Genomic DNA, 14,431 nt, shown 5'->3' with positions numbered 1-14,431 from the left:
TAAATTGATAAGTTTCTTTTTTCCATTGGTGAACTTTAAGAGAACTTTTCTTTGATAAATGGAACGTTTAAACGCCAAATAGGTCCCCGTTTTCGGCAAAAAGTTTTCGAAAACAAGAAAATCGTTCACACCGAACATTTAAACGTTTTCATTTGATGTTTAAATTTGTTTGAAACCGGCTGTCAAATTTTGTATTGATAAATCAAATTTGTGAGTAAAAAGTTTTGAAATTTGAGAAGATTCAAATTATTTGTGAAAAAAATGAATTCTGAAAAATTGAAATTATTTTTAATTATGTAAAAAGAAAGATGAACAAAATATGAAGATTTTGTTAAACTTTTTTACATCATATCAAGCCTCTATCATGAAAAAAAACCTCGTTTTCTTTTGCAAATCCTGGAACTTCTAAGGAAAAGAAAAGTTTTGATTGATGCAATTGAAAAACGTGATCGCCAAAGATATATGTATGTGGACAAAGGTAAGCTTGTTATAACAATTCAATTAATTGGAAGCTATGTATATATCTAAATATTTGATGCAGGTACGCACCAGCACTTTTTGTGAACATGAAATGTTAGAAAACGATGATGAGTATTTTAAACAACATTTCAGAATGAGTCGCAGAACTTTCAATATACTCTGCAATGAACTAAAGGATCTGGAAATGCAAGATACAAACTTTAGGAAGTGTATACCATTACAAAAAAGAATAGCCATTGCAATATATACACTGGGATCATCCGCTGAATACAGGACAGTTTCAGCTATCTTTGGGGTATACAGTATGCATTATTGTGACAACATTTTGTCAGGAAGTTTGGCGTGTTCTACAAAAGAAATACTTGTGTGCATATCCACTTACTGAACAAATTATTAAGGAAAATGTGAATGGTTTCGAAAAACTTGGTTTCCCTCAATGTTTTGGAGCTATTGGTATGGGTACAATTAATGTATGTTCTTAAAAGTTGTCTCAAATAATATTTTCAATTTCACTAAAGATGGTTGCCATATTGAAATCCAACCCCCTGCTCAGGATGCTGTTGATTATTATAATTATTAGGGATGGTATTCTACTGTACTACTAGCTGTGGTTGATTATCGGTAATAATCGAAATTCTAATTGGAACCTTTTCTTTAAAAATTAACTAATTCTTATATGTGTACACAGTTATAGATTTCTTTATAAAAACGTAGGAAGTCCAGGGCGTTGCAATGATTAGAAGATATACGAAGATTCGTATGTGAGACAACAGCATCGGCAACCAATTTTGAAAGAAATGTCAAAAAAATATGCGATGTGGATGTTCCTGTAGTCCTAATTGGGGATTCCGCTTTTAGGTTTTCCGAATCTTTGATGAAACCATTTCCTTTCACTACCACAGCTTCCGAAGAAGAAAAGAACTTCAACTACGCACTTTCGAAATGTCGAAGAGTTGTTGAAAACTGTTTCGGACACCTTAAAGCAAGATTTAGGAGAATCGGAAAGGGTCTTGATAACCGAATCGATAACAGCATCTTGATTATTAAAGCATGCTGTGTCTTACATAATTTTCTGAATGTTAATAATGATGAAATCAACATCCAATGGTTGCAAAATGCAAACAATAATTCGCATAGAGAGCAACCGGAACAATCAACACAGGTAGATGATGCCAGAAATACACCTTCCATTATCCGAAATGCCATCAAAATGCAATTAGGTAAGATCACAAAATACCTATACAACAAATGTACACATACTGCACATACTTAAGTATATACACATTACATATCTACATAACGCAACATATCGACGAACTCAACGTCGCGACGCATGGTGAAGTGGTGCTTTTGTATAGCTCACACTCCACCGTCTTCTCCCATCGCGCAAAATACTTCTTGTATGTACATACATACATACATATAACATTTTCAATATACTAAAAAAACACTAAACAAACATTTATTTTAAAAACTTTATTTTTGGAACAATTTTAAAAAATTAGAGTTAAAGTTTTTTGTCTCATCGACCAAATCCTTCAATATTGCAATTTTTTTGTTTTCTAGCTCTAAGGCTTTTTCGACTGTTTCCTTGCACTCTTTCATAAAGAGCTCTATTTTTCCTTCTATTTTATTTATAGTGTTCTCCTCATCACTTTTCCTTTTCTTTGCAGCCCGGGGCCTTGACGGAGTAGCCCGCGATGAACAAGATGCAGACTCGGCCGACGGAGTTTCTACATCTTCTTCGTACTGGGATGAGGAGTACCTCCTAGAGTCACCAGAAACCGCAAATGCATCTAATGATGTCTCTTCTGAAATTTAAAATAAATATGTACATAGTAAAACTTCATTGCGTTGTTTATTTGTTTATTAATACTTTACCTGAGGGGCGGCTGTCCTCAACAACAAAATTGTTAATTATGTGTCCACCAACAATTGTGTGGACTTTATTGAATAGAGCCCATTCTGATGGAGAACCTTCGGAAGGGCCGATGTTTTTTTTTCTTTATTATAAAAAAAAACAAGGCTATTGTGTACTTACCTATATTTCGTTCTGAGATTATGGATTTTTGTTCTAATCTCCTCGGAAGTGTTGTGGACCAGCCTCCCCTCAAATGCAGCCGATATTTCTTTAAAAATGTGGCAATTTTTCCGGTTGCCCCACAGCTCAGACTCCTTTTCAGCCCAGAGTTCGAGCAGGTACTCCTCATCCTGGCTCCCCCACAGTTTTCTTTTTTTAATTTTGTTTCTTCCATATTCTGTAAATAAAAAAGAAAAAGGAATAATTATTATTTTGTAAAGATAAATTGTATAAATAATATTACTTACCACGGCCAAATTGTTTTGATTGTTTGAATATAATTGTTTTGAATAAAATTTCAAAGTAAAATATTTGTTTTGACAGCAGCCATCAGCTGTTTTGTTTACATTTATTTGATCGCTGAATGTTCCGAAAGGTTTGTTTGTTTTGTTCAACTTTGAATTCCAACTAGTTTTCGAGAGGTTTTATATAAAACATGTTGTTTACGAAACCTTGTCGTTTACGAAAATGTATGGGAAAACTTGAGTTTTCGATGTAGGTTTTCGGCGAAAACCGATAATTTCGCGAAAACAATGTTTTGGGTTTGGTGTGAAAAGCCTATTAAATAGAAAATAAATTGAAACATGATACAAATAAATATCCCCATTAATAGGAAGTTAATTGGATTTGAGAATATCAGCACTCATGTTCGACATCAGGTTTTCTATTAACAAACAAACTAAAATAGATGAGTTTAGAGAAATATTTGTTAATTCCAAAGTTGATGCGAGCTGTGTGTCGGAAACTTGGTTCTTGTCAAATATAAATGATGCTGTTTATGCTTTAAATAGTTCTAAAATTTTTCGTGGTGGAGGTGTACCTATTTATATAAGAGAAGGTCTAAATTGTAAGCTTAAATGTTTTTCACCCATTGGATGTCCTATTGAATACCTTTTTGTAGACATAATGTTAGGAGTTCATTTTGTTCGCTTAGGTAGCGTTTATAGACCAAATAGAAATGTCGATTTAACACCTATATATTCATTAATGGATGAATTTTCAACCACCGCAAGAAACGTTATTGTATGCGGAGACTTTAACAGCAATATCCGGGTTGAAAGGTAGTACCCGTAGCATGATGATTAGTGCGTTGGACTGTCATGCAAGGGGTCTTGGGTTCAATCCCTGCCTGTGCCACCTTAATTAAAAAAAAAAAAAAAATCGCGGGTACTACCTCTTGCGAGGAATTGACAAATCCTTCAAGAATAATTCTTGTCATGAAAAAGTGCTTTCTCAAACTAGCCGTTCGGATTCGGCCTAAAAAATTGTAGGTCCATTCATGACAACAGTACTCGCACACAGGAATGGTTGAGAGTTGTAAGTCACTAGGCCCTTGTTCACAACGGACTGTTGCGCCACCCCATTAGATTTGATTTTGATCCTGGTTGAAAGTCAACTCAGCGAAAATATGGAAGCGTTTGATTAACATTTAGTAAATACCTATACCTATAATACAAGAATATAAATTATACTGCTTTGGAAAATCATATTCGTTCAATTCCTTGAAGTCTTCTTTATGGTATGACCTCGCCGGATGCTCAAGTTGACTTTCTTCATAGTAATATAAATAACATATTTGATACACAAGTTCCCTTATCAACAGATAGGGTGAGACCTAAAGTAAATGCTTGGTTTACGAATGAAATTCGTTTGTTAATAATGCAAAGAGATCATGCTTACCAGCGATGGAAGCGCTTACGTATAGATAAGTACCTTCAAGCTTACAAAAATAAACGAAAAGAAGTTGTTCGTGAGATAAAAATAGCTAAAACAAAGTTCTATTCTAATAAGCTTAAAACTAATGTAGATGGGCGAAAGATTTGGAATAATCTTCGGGAAGCCAGATACTAATATCACCTATGGTAATAGAGTCCTGCTTAATAGCACTGAAAACACCACTGAAACACCGTTTTTCTTTGAAAGTACAAATTTCGTGGAAAGCCTTTTATCCATTAACTCTAATGCAGTTGGTATAGATGGAATACACCCGGTTTTTATGAAATCTATACTACCTTTTTTGCTTCCGTATATAACACACATTATCAATACAATCTTTTTGACCTGTGATTTTCCTTGTTAGTGGAAAAATTCAAAAATTATTCCAATACCTAAAAACTCATCGAGTGAGGAATTTAGGGCGATTTCAATTCTTCCCTATTTGTCCAAAATCTGCGAACGAATTATGCATAAGCAAGTTAATGATTATGTCATACGTAATGATCTTCTCGTCTCAGTTCAGTCTGGTTTTCGTCCCAAACATAGCTGTACCCCAGCAATTTTGAAAGTAGTTAAAGACATAACAGCGCAACTAGATGAAGACCAGGTTACTTTTCTTGCCTTACTGGACTTCTCCAAGGCATTTGATATGGTTGACCACTCTATTCTTATTGATAAGATGAGCCACCGTTTCAATATGTCTGCTTCTGCTGTTAAATTGTTTTCATCGTATCTAAGTGATAGAAAACAGGCTGCCTCCTCAGAGACTGCCTTATCAAATTTTTGTCCTGTGCTACGGGGTGTTGCACAAGGATCGATTTTTGGCCCTCTGTTATTTTCTATGTACATATATGACATACAACATACAATCTTGAATTCATCGAAACATTTTTATGCTGATGATATTCAAATCTAAAAAAACTGCCCTCTTGGGCTCATAGAAAACTGTGCACATGATCTGAACGATGATCTCCAAAGAATTATGAGGTGGTCGGTAAACAATGGTCTCTCGCTCAATCCGAAGAAATGTAAATGCCTTGTTATCTCGAAAAAGAAGCTAGATCTGTCATATTTTCCCTCAATTATGCTTGGTTCTTCAAAAATTGAATTCGTGGATAAGTCAAAGAACTTAGGGTTGGTATTCAACCGAACTTTGACATGGAATGACCATATTAATGAAGTTGTGGGTAAAACATATGGGGTTCTTCGAACTTTATGGACAGCTCAAAAGTTTACACCACCAAAGACAAGATTAGTTCTCGTTAAGGCTTTGGTGTTACCAGTTCTCGTGTATGGTTGTGAAATATTGTATAACTGTGATACTGAAAGAAAACTTCAAGTAGCATTCAATAGTGCTCTGCGCTATATTTACAATCTGAGGAGATTCGACCATATTTCACATTTGGAAACAAATTTTTTAGGCATGTCATTTTATAATTATGTATATGAAGTTTCGTACCATGTGTTTGTTATTTTCAATTCTAAAAACTATGCAGCCGTCATATCTTTTTGATAAAATCCGGCTTTCGACATCCAACATATCTGCTTGTTTAATTTTACCACATTTCACCTGCCTTACATCCGAGACATCTTTATCTCAGCTATACGCCTTTGGAATACAATACGCATTCACAAAGCTAGCTGAATTTTGACTACGCAGCCCCTAGCTTTGTGAATGCGACTATTGTTCACGCTTATGAAATTATGCCCAGGTATTGCAAACAAAGGGGTAAATGTCATTCTCAATCAATCAGTTTTCAAGTTTTCAAATAAACTTTTTTTATTGGTGAATAAATCCGAGTTAATTCTTAAGGTCCTCGTTTTCTTCGATACCAGGCAAACAAAAGTCGGATATTAAATGACCATAATGCTCCAAATTGACGGTGACAGTCGTTCCATCGTCGTTTTCGAAGAAGTAAGGTCCAACCACACGTCCGGCCCAAAGAAGGCACCAAACAGACTCTTTTTATTCTCAGAACCCCAATACGAGAATTTCGTTCTTTGTCGCTGAAGAAAATGTATTCATAATTTTGCTAATTGCTTGCGTAGTTGGACGATTAAGTAAACCATTATGTCCTCTTAAAGCATGATATGTGGCTGTGGCAGAATGACAGTAGGTTTTAACAATTTGGTTTAACAATTTAGTTTGTAAGGTTTCAAATTCCAGCCTTATACTTTTGAAACCGCAAAATAGATAACCCGTTATTTTGAATTAATTGTACACTAAATAAATACATAAATTAGGTGGCGCAACAGTCCGTAAAGAACTAAGTACTAGTTACTTACAACTCTCAACCATTCCTGTGTTCGACTAATGTTGACAGTTTTAAGCCGAATCCGGACGGCTAATTTGATAAAGCACTTTTCATGACAAGAATTACTCTTTAAAGATTTGTTAATTCTTCTTAAGCGGCAGTACCCGTGAAATAAAAACTTTAGATGGCATAGGCAGGGATTGAATCCAAAACTTCTAGCATGGCAGTCCAACTTGCTAACCATCATGCCACGAGAACAAAAAATCAAACATAACATTACGATGGTAGAAAAGTCAAAAAAGTGGGTCTGTCTGTCTGTCCTGGCCCCTACAGCCTAAACCATTGTGCCGATTGAAATTAAGCTTTTTAGCTGATTAGCTTAAGGCGTTTTTTTTTTCATTTTTTAATACGAAAAATAACAGCAGTACAATACAACTTTTTCGGTTAAGAATCGAAAATTCAATTTTTTTCAAAAGTGAACAGATAGATTTTTTTTAAAACTTTCTCTAATTTTTTTCCCAATTCATATTTTGGCATTGCTCTAATCTTATCGAACAATTTCAATAATCTTCTCTTTCAGTTAAACCTCTTAGACCAAGAGCCGGCAGCAAATTTTGGGAGTGGAGTGATAACCAAAATATATATACATATATGTGTAGATATACGCAACACTATGCCAAATTCAACCGTCTGGCAGGTTTTTTTTCAGCCGGGGGCGGGGGTGGGGGTTCGAAAATGGTCATTTTTCCGATTTTGGGGTCGAAGTGATAACCACTTAAATGCATATATACACAATAGGGGGTGGTGCCCTGATGTCAAAAAAGTGTGTCCAAGACGTTTTACTTTCAGCCTTCCCCTTGCCAGACGGCCGCCAAAATGCGCGAAAATCAACTTTTTGGGTCGAAGTGATAACCACTTAAATTAATATATAATCAATAGTAGATGGTCCACTGATGTCAGAAAAGTGTGTCCAAGACGTTTTGTTTTCAGCCTTCCCCTTGCCAGACGCATTTTAACACTTTTTAACAGAATCAACTTAAATCCTTTAATAATTTGTTTTCTATTAACCATAACCAAAACAGTCATATACCAAAATATCAGAAGATTTCCAATACGTTTTCTTTTCAGTCTTATGCTTGCCAGAAAACCCCAAAGAAAGAATGCACAAAAACCACCGTTTTCCTTCAAAGCATAATAATTGTATTTTATTTAGACAAAAATTATTGAATTACATGACATAAAATTGAATGAAATTTTGAAATAAGAATTTATAAATTATAAAAAAAACTATTCTCCATCATCAGATTCGTCCGATGAAGAATTTTGGTTTTTGTGCATTCTTTCTTTGGGGTTTTCTGGCAAGCATAAGACTGAAAAGAAAACGTATTGGAAATCTTGTGATATTTTGGTATATGACTGTTTTGGTTATGGATAACAGAAAAAAAGTTATTAAGGATTTAAGTTGAAAAATGTTGTTAAAAAGTGTTAAAATGCGTCTGGCAAGGGGAAGGCTGAAAACAAAACGTCTTGGACACACATTTTTAGAATCAGGGGAATTTTTCTGATTTTTTGATGTATCATTCATGTGGTTATCATTTCGACCCAAAAAGTTGATTTTCGCGCATTTTGGCGGCCGTCTGGCAATGGGAAGGCTGAAAGTAAAACGTCTTGGACACACTTTTCTGACATCAGTGGACCATCTACTATTGATTATATATTAATTTAAGTGGTTATCACTTCGACCCAAAAAGTTGATTTTCGCGCATTTTGGCGGCCGTCTGGCAAGGGGAAGGCTGAAAGTAAAACGTCTTGGACACACTTTTTTGACATCAGGGCACCACCCCCTATTGTGTATATATGCATTTAAGTGGTTATCACTTCGACCCCAAAATCGGAAAAATGACCATTTTCGAACCCCCACCCCCGCCCCCGGCTGAAAAAAAAACCTGCCAGACGGTTGAATTTGGCATAGTGTTGCGTATATCTACACATATATGTATATATATTTTGGTTATCACTCCACTCCCAAAATTTGCTGCCGGCTCTTAGACTATCTTGTCGATGATCAAGTTTTCAAATTTTTGATGATCAAAAATGTATTTTTTTTTTATTTAAAAAAAAATTCTTTATATCTCAGAAAGTGGTGAACATTTTTTAACGAAATTTTAAAGTGAAATTTATATTTATAAGCGCTTAATAACTGCATACCAAAAATATAAGACAAAATAAAATGACATTTAAATTTTTGAGAAATTCTGCAGGTACATTTTTAAATCTCAAAATATAGGAAATATTTTTAAACATGGGTGGTAATTGTTGAAAAATGAAAGTCAAAATAATCTTTTTTGATCTACGTAAAGTGATATTTAAATTGATACCTTAAAAGCTGTCACAACAAAAATATGAATAGAGGTACCAGACGATTACAAAAAACGAATGTATTTTTTTTCAGTTACCTTTTTTAGGTACAAAAACACATTCATGTGACGAAAAAAGCTTATGACATTCGAAAAACACAAGGAAATTATGAATGTTATTAAAACAAAGCTAATTTAATACTTTTATGTAGATATTTTATATTAATCATTTTAAAATTTCACTATAGCAACTATGAATTGTTACAATTCTATTCCGGAATTGTTCAATCGAATTGAACTAAACTATCTTACACAGACTGAATGGAAATGATAGTCAAAAAAAAATATGATAGTCCATTTTCGCCTAAGGCGATTCCACCCAGACTTTTTTGAAGAAAGTAGCAAGTTTTAGCGACCCAGCAGCCACGTAGAGAAGGGGTAAGGGACCCGGGATTTTCTAGGGACCCGTAAAATTGAAATCAATGTTTTTATAAAGTTTCTTTTATTCTATTTTTGTTTCTGCTGTAAACGAAATTTTTGATTCGGTTTCGGGGGACCGGAAAATCAAACGCAAACGTCTTTCAACTGGGGTTTCCCTAATATTAAATAATTAAACTTTTAATAAGTTGTTTCAAAGTTTAAGTATAAGCCATTCAAAGTGTGTATATTAAACCAGCCATAAAATATTCCATAGATTACATATAAAAGTATGACCGACATAATTATATGCAGCTAGTTAGGATTATTCTTGCCTTCAAGTGTGGAAAAAGCAGTACGACGGATTGCCTGCTCATGAAAACAATACCGATCATGTTCAGTGTTACGTTCGATGGCGCTCATTACAACTCCTAATAATGAAAAACTTTTCAATTGATGCTCTTCTCAATGACGAAATCACTAGGGAAACCAAAAAATGTCAAGGAATTCTATATAGAAAAATGAAGACCAATTACTTTTTGGCGAAAGGAGACTAGGGCTACGAGGCGATAGCAATCTTATTGGAGAGCCAAATAATGAGAATTTTTTGCTAATTTTGGAATTAATTAGTCATTATGACCACTTACTTCAGGAGCAATTGAAAAAAGTAAGAATTTCACAACAAGAGCACAAAATGAAGGAGAGATAAAACGCCAAATACTTCGCTATAAATGTCGATGCAACACCCGATTCTAGTCATGTGGAACAAAACACATTTATTTTGCGATATCTGTGAAAGAAAATGTGTTTACCATCCAAGAACGGTTTTTGGAATTTGTCGATTGCAACAAAAAAAAAGAGGCTGGGATGCGACCCACACTGATAACTTCCCATCCCGTCTGTCTATTTATCTTGCTTAAAAGTTTCTAGTTTTTCGTGTTAGGTTTTAAAAGTTGTTAGTTGAATTATTCTTAAAAAAAATTAAAATTAACAACAATATTTTTCATATAAAAAAGTAGTTTAGTTTGAAAATATAGTTTTGTTAAATAGATTTTTAGTCGAAAAATTTTGTTACCAATTTTAGAAGCATTTCTTAGATTTTTACAAATTAGATGAATGATATTAATTTGAGAGATATCAAGAACCGAACATCAATTTTTACCAAATTTGCGTACTTTTTCTTTTAGATTTTATTTTTTAAGGAAAAAATGGACAATTTTTATAAAAAAAAACTACTGAATATCGAAAACAATATTTTCTGTGAAATAAAAATACTCGTAGTTTGAATTTAATTCAAGTCCCTAGCGTCATTGTTTCATGACATATTTAGGGTTAACCAAAATTTTCACCTATATGATAAAAAACCAAAAACGCAATTTTCTTGAGAGCCCTTTCTGCATCTTTCTGCCTTATTATCTGTATAACAACATTTATTTGAAGTCGATATCTCTCCTGGTTTTTGAGCTATGGACGACGAAAAAAACGTCGCTAACGTACGTATGTACACACGCATGCACAAACATCTTTCTAAAAATCTTTTATTTAGACTCTAGGGACCTTGAAACGTCGAGAAATGTCAAAATTTTCAATTTGACAAATCGGACCCATTACAATAACTTCCTATGGAAAGTTAAAAAACTGTAACCGCAATAACTGATCGGATCTGCGAAACATTGACAAAAAACGGAATCCGTTTAGAAGACACAAACTTTGCGACACAAGATGATCAGCTAGAACGGAGGCAGTAAAACCATTTGCAAATCATCTGAAAACCTTGTTACATCATTAAAAGCCTTAAGTGATATTAATTTAACTGCTGAAACTTGAAGAAATGTAAATAGCGTTTTAAAATATATGAACAAAATTGGAATGCGTCCTGATGATTTCGATTTAGTGCAAGGTTCTTAGCGCTATAAATGAGAGAAGTACCATTCTTCAATCCAGAAACATGGCTTTTGACGTTGAAATTCGAAATCTCGATAACTTGATCTCCGATTTGTACATCATTCGAAAAAGATGGGATCAAATTTTATCTTAATGCAATCAGTTGCTTTTGGATTGGAGGATGTTCCAAAATCGTTCTCATCGAAACGAAAAAGGCAATTAAAGAGAAATTTGTAGAAAATCGAGGAGCCGGAGAGCAAATTGAAAGAGAAGAAGAAAAAAATTCAAGAGAAAGAGACCAAGAAAATTTTTTCGTCATAGTTGATTTAATTTTATCTGGAATTTCTCGTCGGTTGGATACGATGAAGAATTTGAATGATACATTTTCATTTTTATGGCAGTTTTTAACAATGGACTTCGTCCAAAAGCATAACTTGCATGTGTCTCAAGTATGTTGAAAAAAGAAATAATTCATATAAAACACGTTTATGAAGCCAATTTTGCAGCAGAACTTCCTCCATTGAGTTTGCTCAATGCTATTTATTCACAGAATTTGGAGACAATTTTCCCCACCATTTGTGTTGCTCTCCGTCTGTTTTCCACAATACATGTAACCGTAGCTAGTGCCGAACGATCATTAAGTATCCTTGCCACAACAAAGACTTTGCATCGTTCTTGTTCATCCCAAGATCGTATTTCTAGACTTACTACACTATGCATCGAAGCACCTTTGGCAAGGAAATTAAATTTAGATGCAATTAAAAGTATTTTTGATGTTTAGAAACCTGGTAAGGCTCGTTTGAAAAAGAACAAATTTCATTGAATGTAAACTAACTCTAATGAAAACATTGTGATAATATTTTGATATTAAGAAAAACAATAAAGGGTATTTAATGTAAAGCTTTTAAAATACATAGTTCTTTCTTAAAAACAACATTTTTAATACTTTTATTTTGCTCTATTTTATTTTAATAGATAGAATAATAGGTAATAGATTTCCATGCTATTTTTTTATAGTTAATTGACCGTATTATCAGTTACTAACATATCGCTGGCAATATTGAATTGAAAGTATGATTCTGGTTGGAATCTGATCTACTCGTATGTACAATTATTTTCTATTCATCTTCCATTTCAACTAAACTGGACAATACCCGTAAGATTGATTTGATGATTAACACTTTTTTCGGTTCACTTTGCAAACAAAAAAATATTATTTCCGTTAATTCCAACCAATTTCATGCTATTCGTTGAAATTAGAACGAACTATATCTTTTTGCCAAATAGATTTGTCCGTTCCGGGTCCGGATTTCCTCTCGACGGTCCTGCAACCCAGTCGCGCATTATATTTCTTTCAAAATTGATTTTCTGTTGAATAAAATTTTTAAGACCTTACAAAATTATAGAAATCTACTTTTTAAAGTAAATTTTCTTAAGATGTTCTAGAACTAAGATTTAAACACGAACTTTAAGAATATAAAAGTCCCAAAAACAGCAAAAGTGACACTTTTATTAAACTAACTAAGATTAAAATATTTTGCTAGCATTAAATCTACGAGTTAGCATACTGATAGCGATAGTAGAAATAGTAGTTGAAAGGAACCCTCTAAACTATTGTGTTCAGCTCTTAAATATGCCATATTTAGAAAACTGTTGCAATCTTGTAATGCTTTTATATGTAGAGAGTTGACTTAATTAAGAAGTTAGACTATATTTACCTTGAATAAAAGCGTTCTTTAAAAAATTTACAAGTAACTTTAGCCGTTAAAATGTGTACATTTAAGGTTAAGATACAGATTATGTTTTTTAAATTTTGTTAGCCTCCTTTACACAGCAATTTTAAGCGGTGAGTAAAAACTTGTTTATATGTAAAGCGTTTGACCCCCCTTATTTAAAGTCTGGATCCGCCCTTGGCCGAGTTTGACAGGTTCCAAATTATAGAGCTAATATCTTAAAATCACGAAATGAATGAACCTACATATGTTTAAAACGAATATCATAATTTAATTGAATCTAGATTAGTCAACAACACTTGGCATCATTCTTTCTTCCAAAATATTTCCACATTCGTAACACTGAATTAACATTTTTACTTTGTATATAAAATGCTTAGGAAACAAAAACAACGGAAATATTCGTTTCTTCGACATTTATTCTCAAAACTTCAATTAACCACCAGCCACCCTAGTATTTTCCACCAAACGATGACAATGATCGTAGGCAAATATCGGTGTCTCACTGGCTAGCCATACAGATCCTTGAACTCCGAAAAATATCTGTTTTATTGGCAACGAACTCAATGACAAAATCTCATTATCTTCCGTCGATAGACCCATTCTGGGGAAGCACCTTATCACTGCTCCAAACTTTGGCACCAAATAGTACATTATGCCAACATCATCGATAATCATCCCTTGCGGGGATCCAATTAGATTTCCCATAAATTCCGCCTGAATTTCAGTTCCATTGCCTCGCGAATTGGCCAAAAACAGTTTGCCACATTGTTCACCAATTAACAATTGATTGCCATAGCCAAATGCTATATCTTTGGGATGGACAGGAAATGATTGTTGAATGTTGTCGTATTTCCGACTGGAGATTGGTAACTTCTGCCAGGTGTGTCGTAGCAAGTCGAACGTTAGGAGATAGGGCTTATGAGCAACGACAAAGTAGGCCTTCTCTTCGACCTGACAGCATGTGGGTGTTGGACCAAGTTTCATTGTTATGATTTCGTTTCCTCTAAATTGATCGATTTCAATTCGAAAGACCTAAAAAAATAAAAGCAGTTAAAAAGAAATAAATAAAATATTGGCTATACCATGATGCTTACCTCAAGGTTATCTCTCAGAAGATCGTAAACTATAATTTTTGGCTTACATGACCGGCTGCCCTTATCCAACATCCATAATCTGTTCCAGCTGTCTATCTGGGTGAGCATAGCTTGTTGAATTAAGTTGCAATCTTTAGACTTGTCTCGTCTCCTGTGGGCAAGTTTATTGGGAAACACTTTTGGTGCTAGAGCGAAGAAATTCTCAGGCCAATAAGACTCCACCAAAGTTGGATGGTATTTGGATTGTGTTTCGATGCACACAAAAGCCCGGATATAGTACGTGGAAACGTGCATCAATCGATAGGTTGTGTCGTTCAACCCCAATGAAACGAAATTCCATGAGTGAACTTCAGAAACTACTAAAACTACCAAGAACAAAACTGAAGAACTATTGATGTTCATTCTTAACGAA

The 14,431-nt window shown here is 34.1% G+C and overlaps 2 protein-coding genes across 2 annotated transcripts; one reads left to right on the top strand and one right to left on the bottom strand.

Annotated features, from left to right (window-relative positions):
- Positions 1-1,354: 1,354 nt before the first annotated feature.
- Positions 1,355-2,329, top strand: LOC129938923 (uncharacterized). Its single transcript, XM_056046757.1, has 2 exons — positions 1,355-1,700; positions 2,154-2,329. The coding sequence occupies exons 1-2, from the start codon at positions 1,355-1,357 to the stop codon at positions 2,300-2,302; spliced, it is 495 nt and encodes a 164-aa protein (XP_055902732.1). The 3' UTR covers positions 2,303-2,329.
- Positions 2,330-13,357: 11,028 nt separating this feature from the next.
- LOC129951118 (uncharacterized) lies at positions 13,358-14,431 on the bottom strand. The gene is made up of 2 exons (XM_056063135.1): positions 14,020-14,431; positions 13,358-13,957 (listed from the first exon to the last, which is right to left on the bottom strand). Exons 1-2 carry the CDS (start codon positions 14,419-14,421, stop codon positions 13,358-13,360), a joined length of 1,002 nt encoding a protein of 333 aa, XP_055919110.1. The 5' UTR covers positions 14,422-14,431.

This window comes from Eupeodes corollae, chromosome 1 (assembly GCF_945859685.1).
Source record: "Eupeodes corollae chromosome 1, idEupCoro1.1, whole genome shotgun sequence".
NCBI classification, from domain to species: Eukaryota; Metazoa; Arthropoda; class Insecta; order Diptera; family Syrphidae; genus Eupeodes; species Eupeodes corollae.
This window is presented reverse-complemented; position numbering and strand designations above follow the sequence as displayed.

Bases quoted from the DNA above. Each gene is read 5' to 3' on its own strand.
- LOC129951118 (XM_056063135.1), bottom strand. From the start codon at position 14,421: ATGAACATCAATAGTTCTTCAGTTTTGTTCTTGGTAGTTTTAGTAGTT. The intron at 13,958-14,019 runs GTAAGCATCATG...TTATTTTTTTAG, and splicing joins TTCTGAGAGATAACCTTGAG to GTCTTTCGAATTGAAATCGA.
- LOC129938923 (XM_056046757.1), top strand. From the start codon at position 1,355: ATGAAACCATTTCCTTTCACTACCACAGCTTCCGAAGAAGAAAAGAAC. The intron at 1,701-2,153 runs GTAAGATCACAA...TTTTCTTTGCAG, and splicing joins TGCCATCAAAATGCAATTAG to CCCGGGGCCTTGACGGAGTA.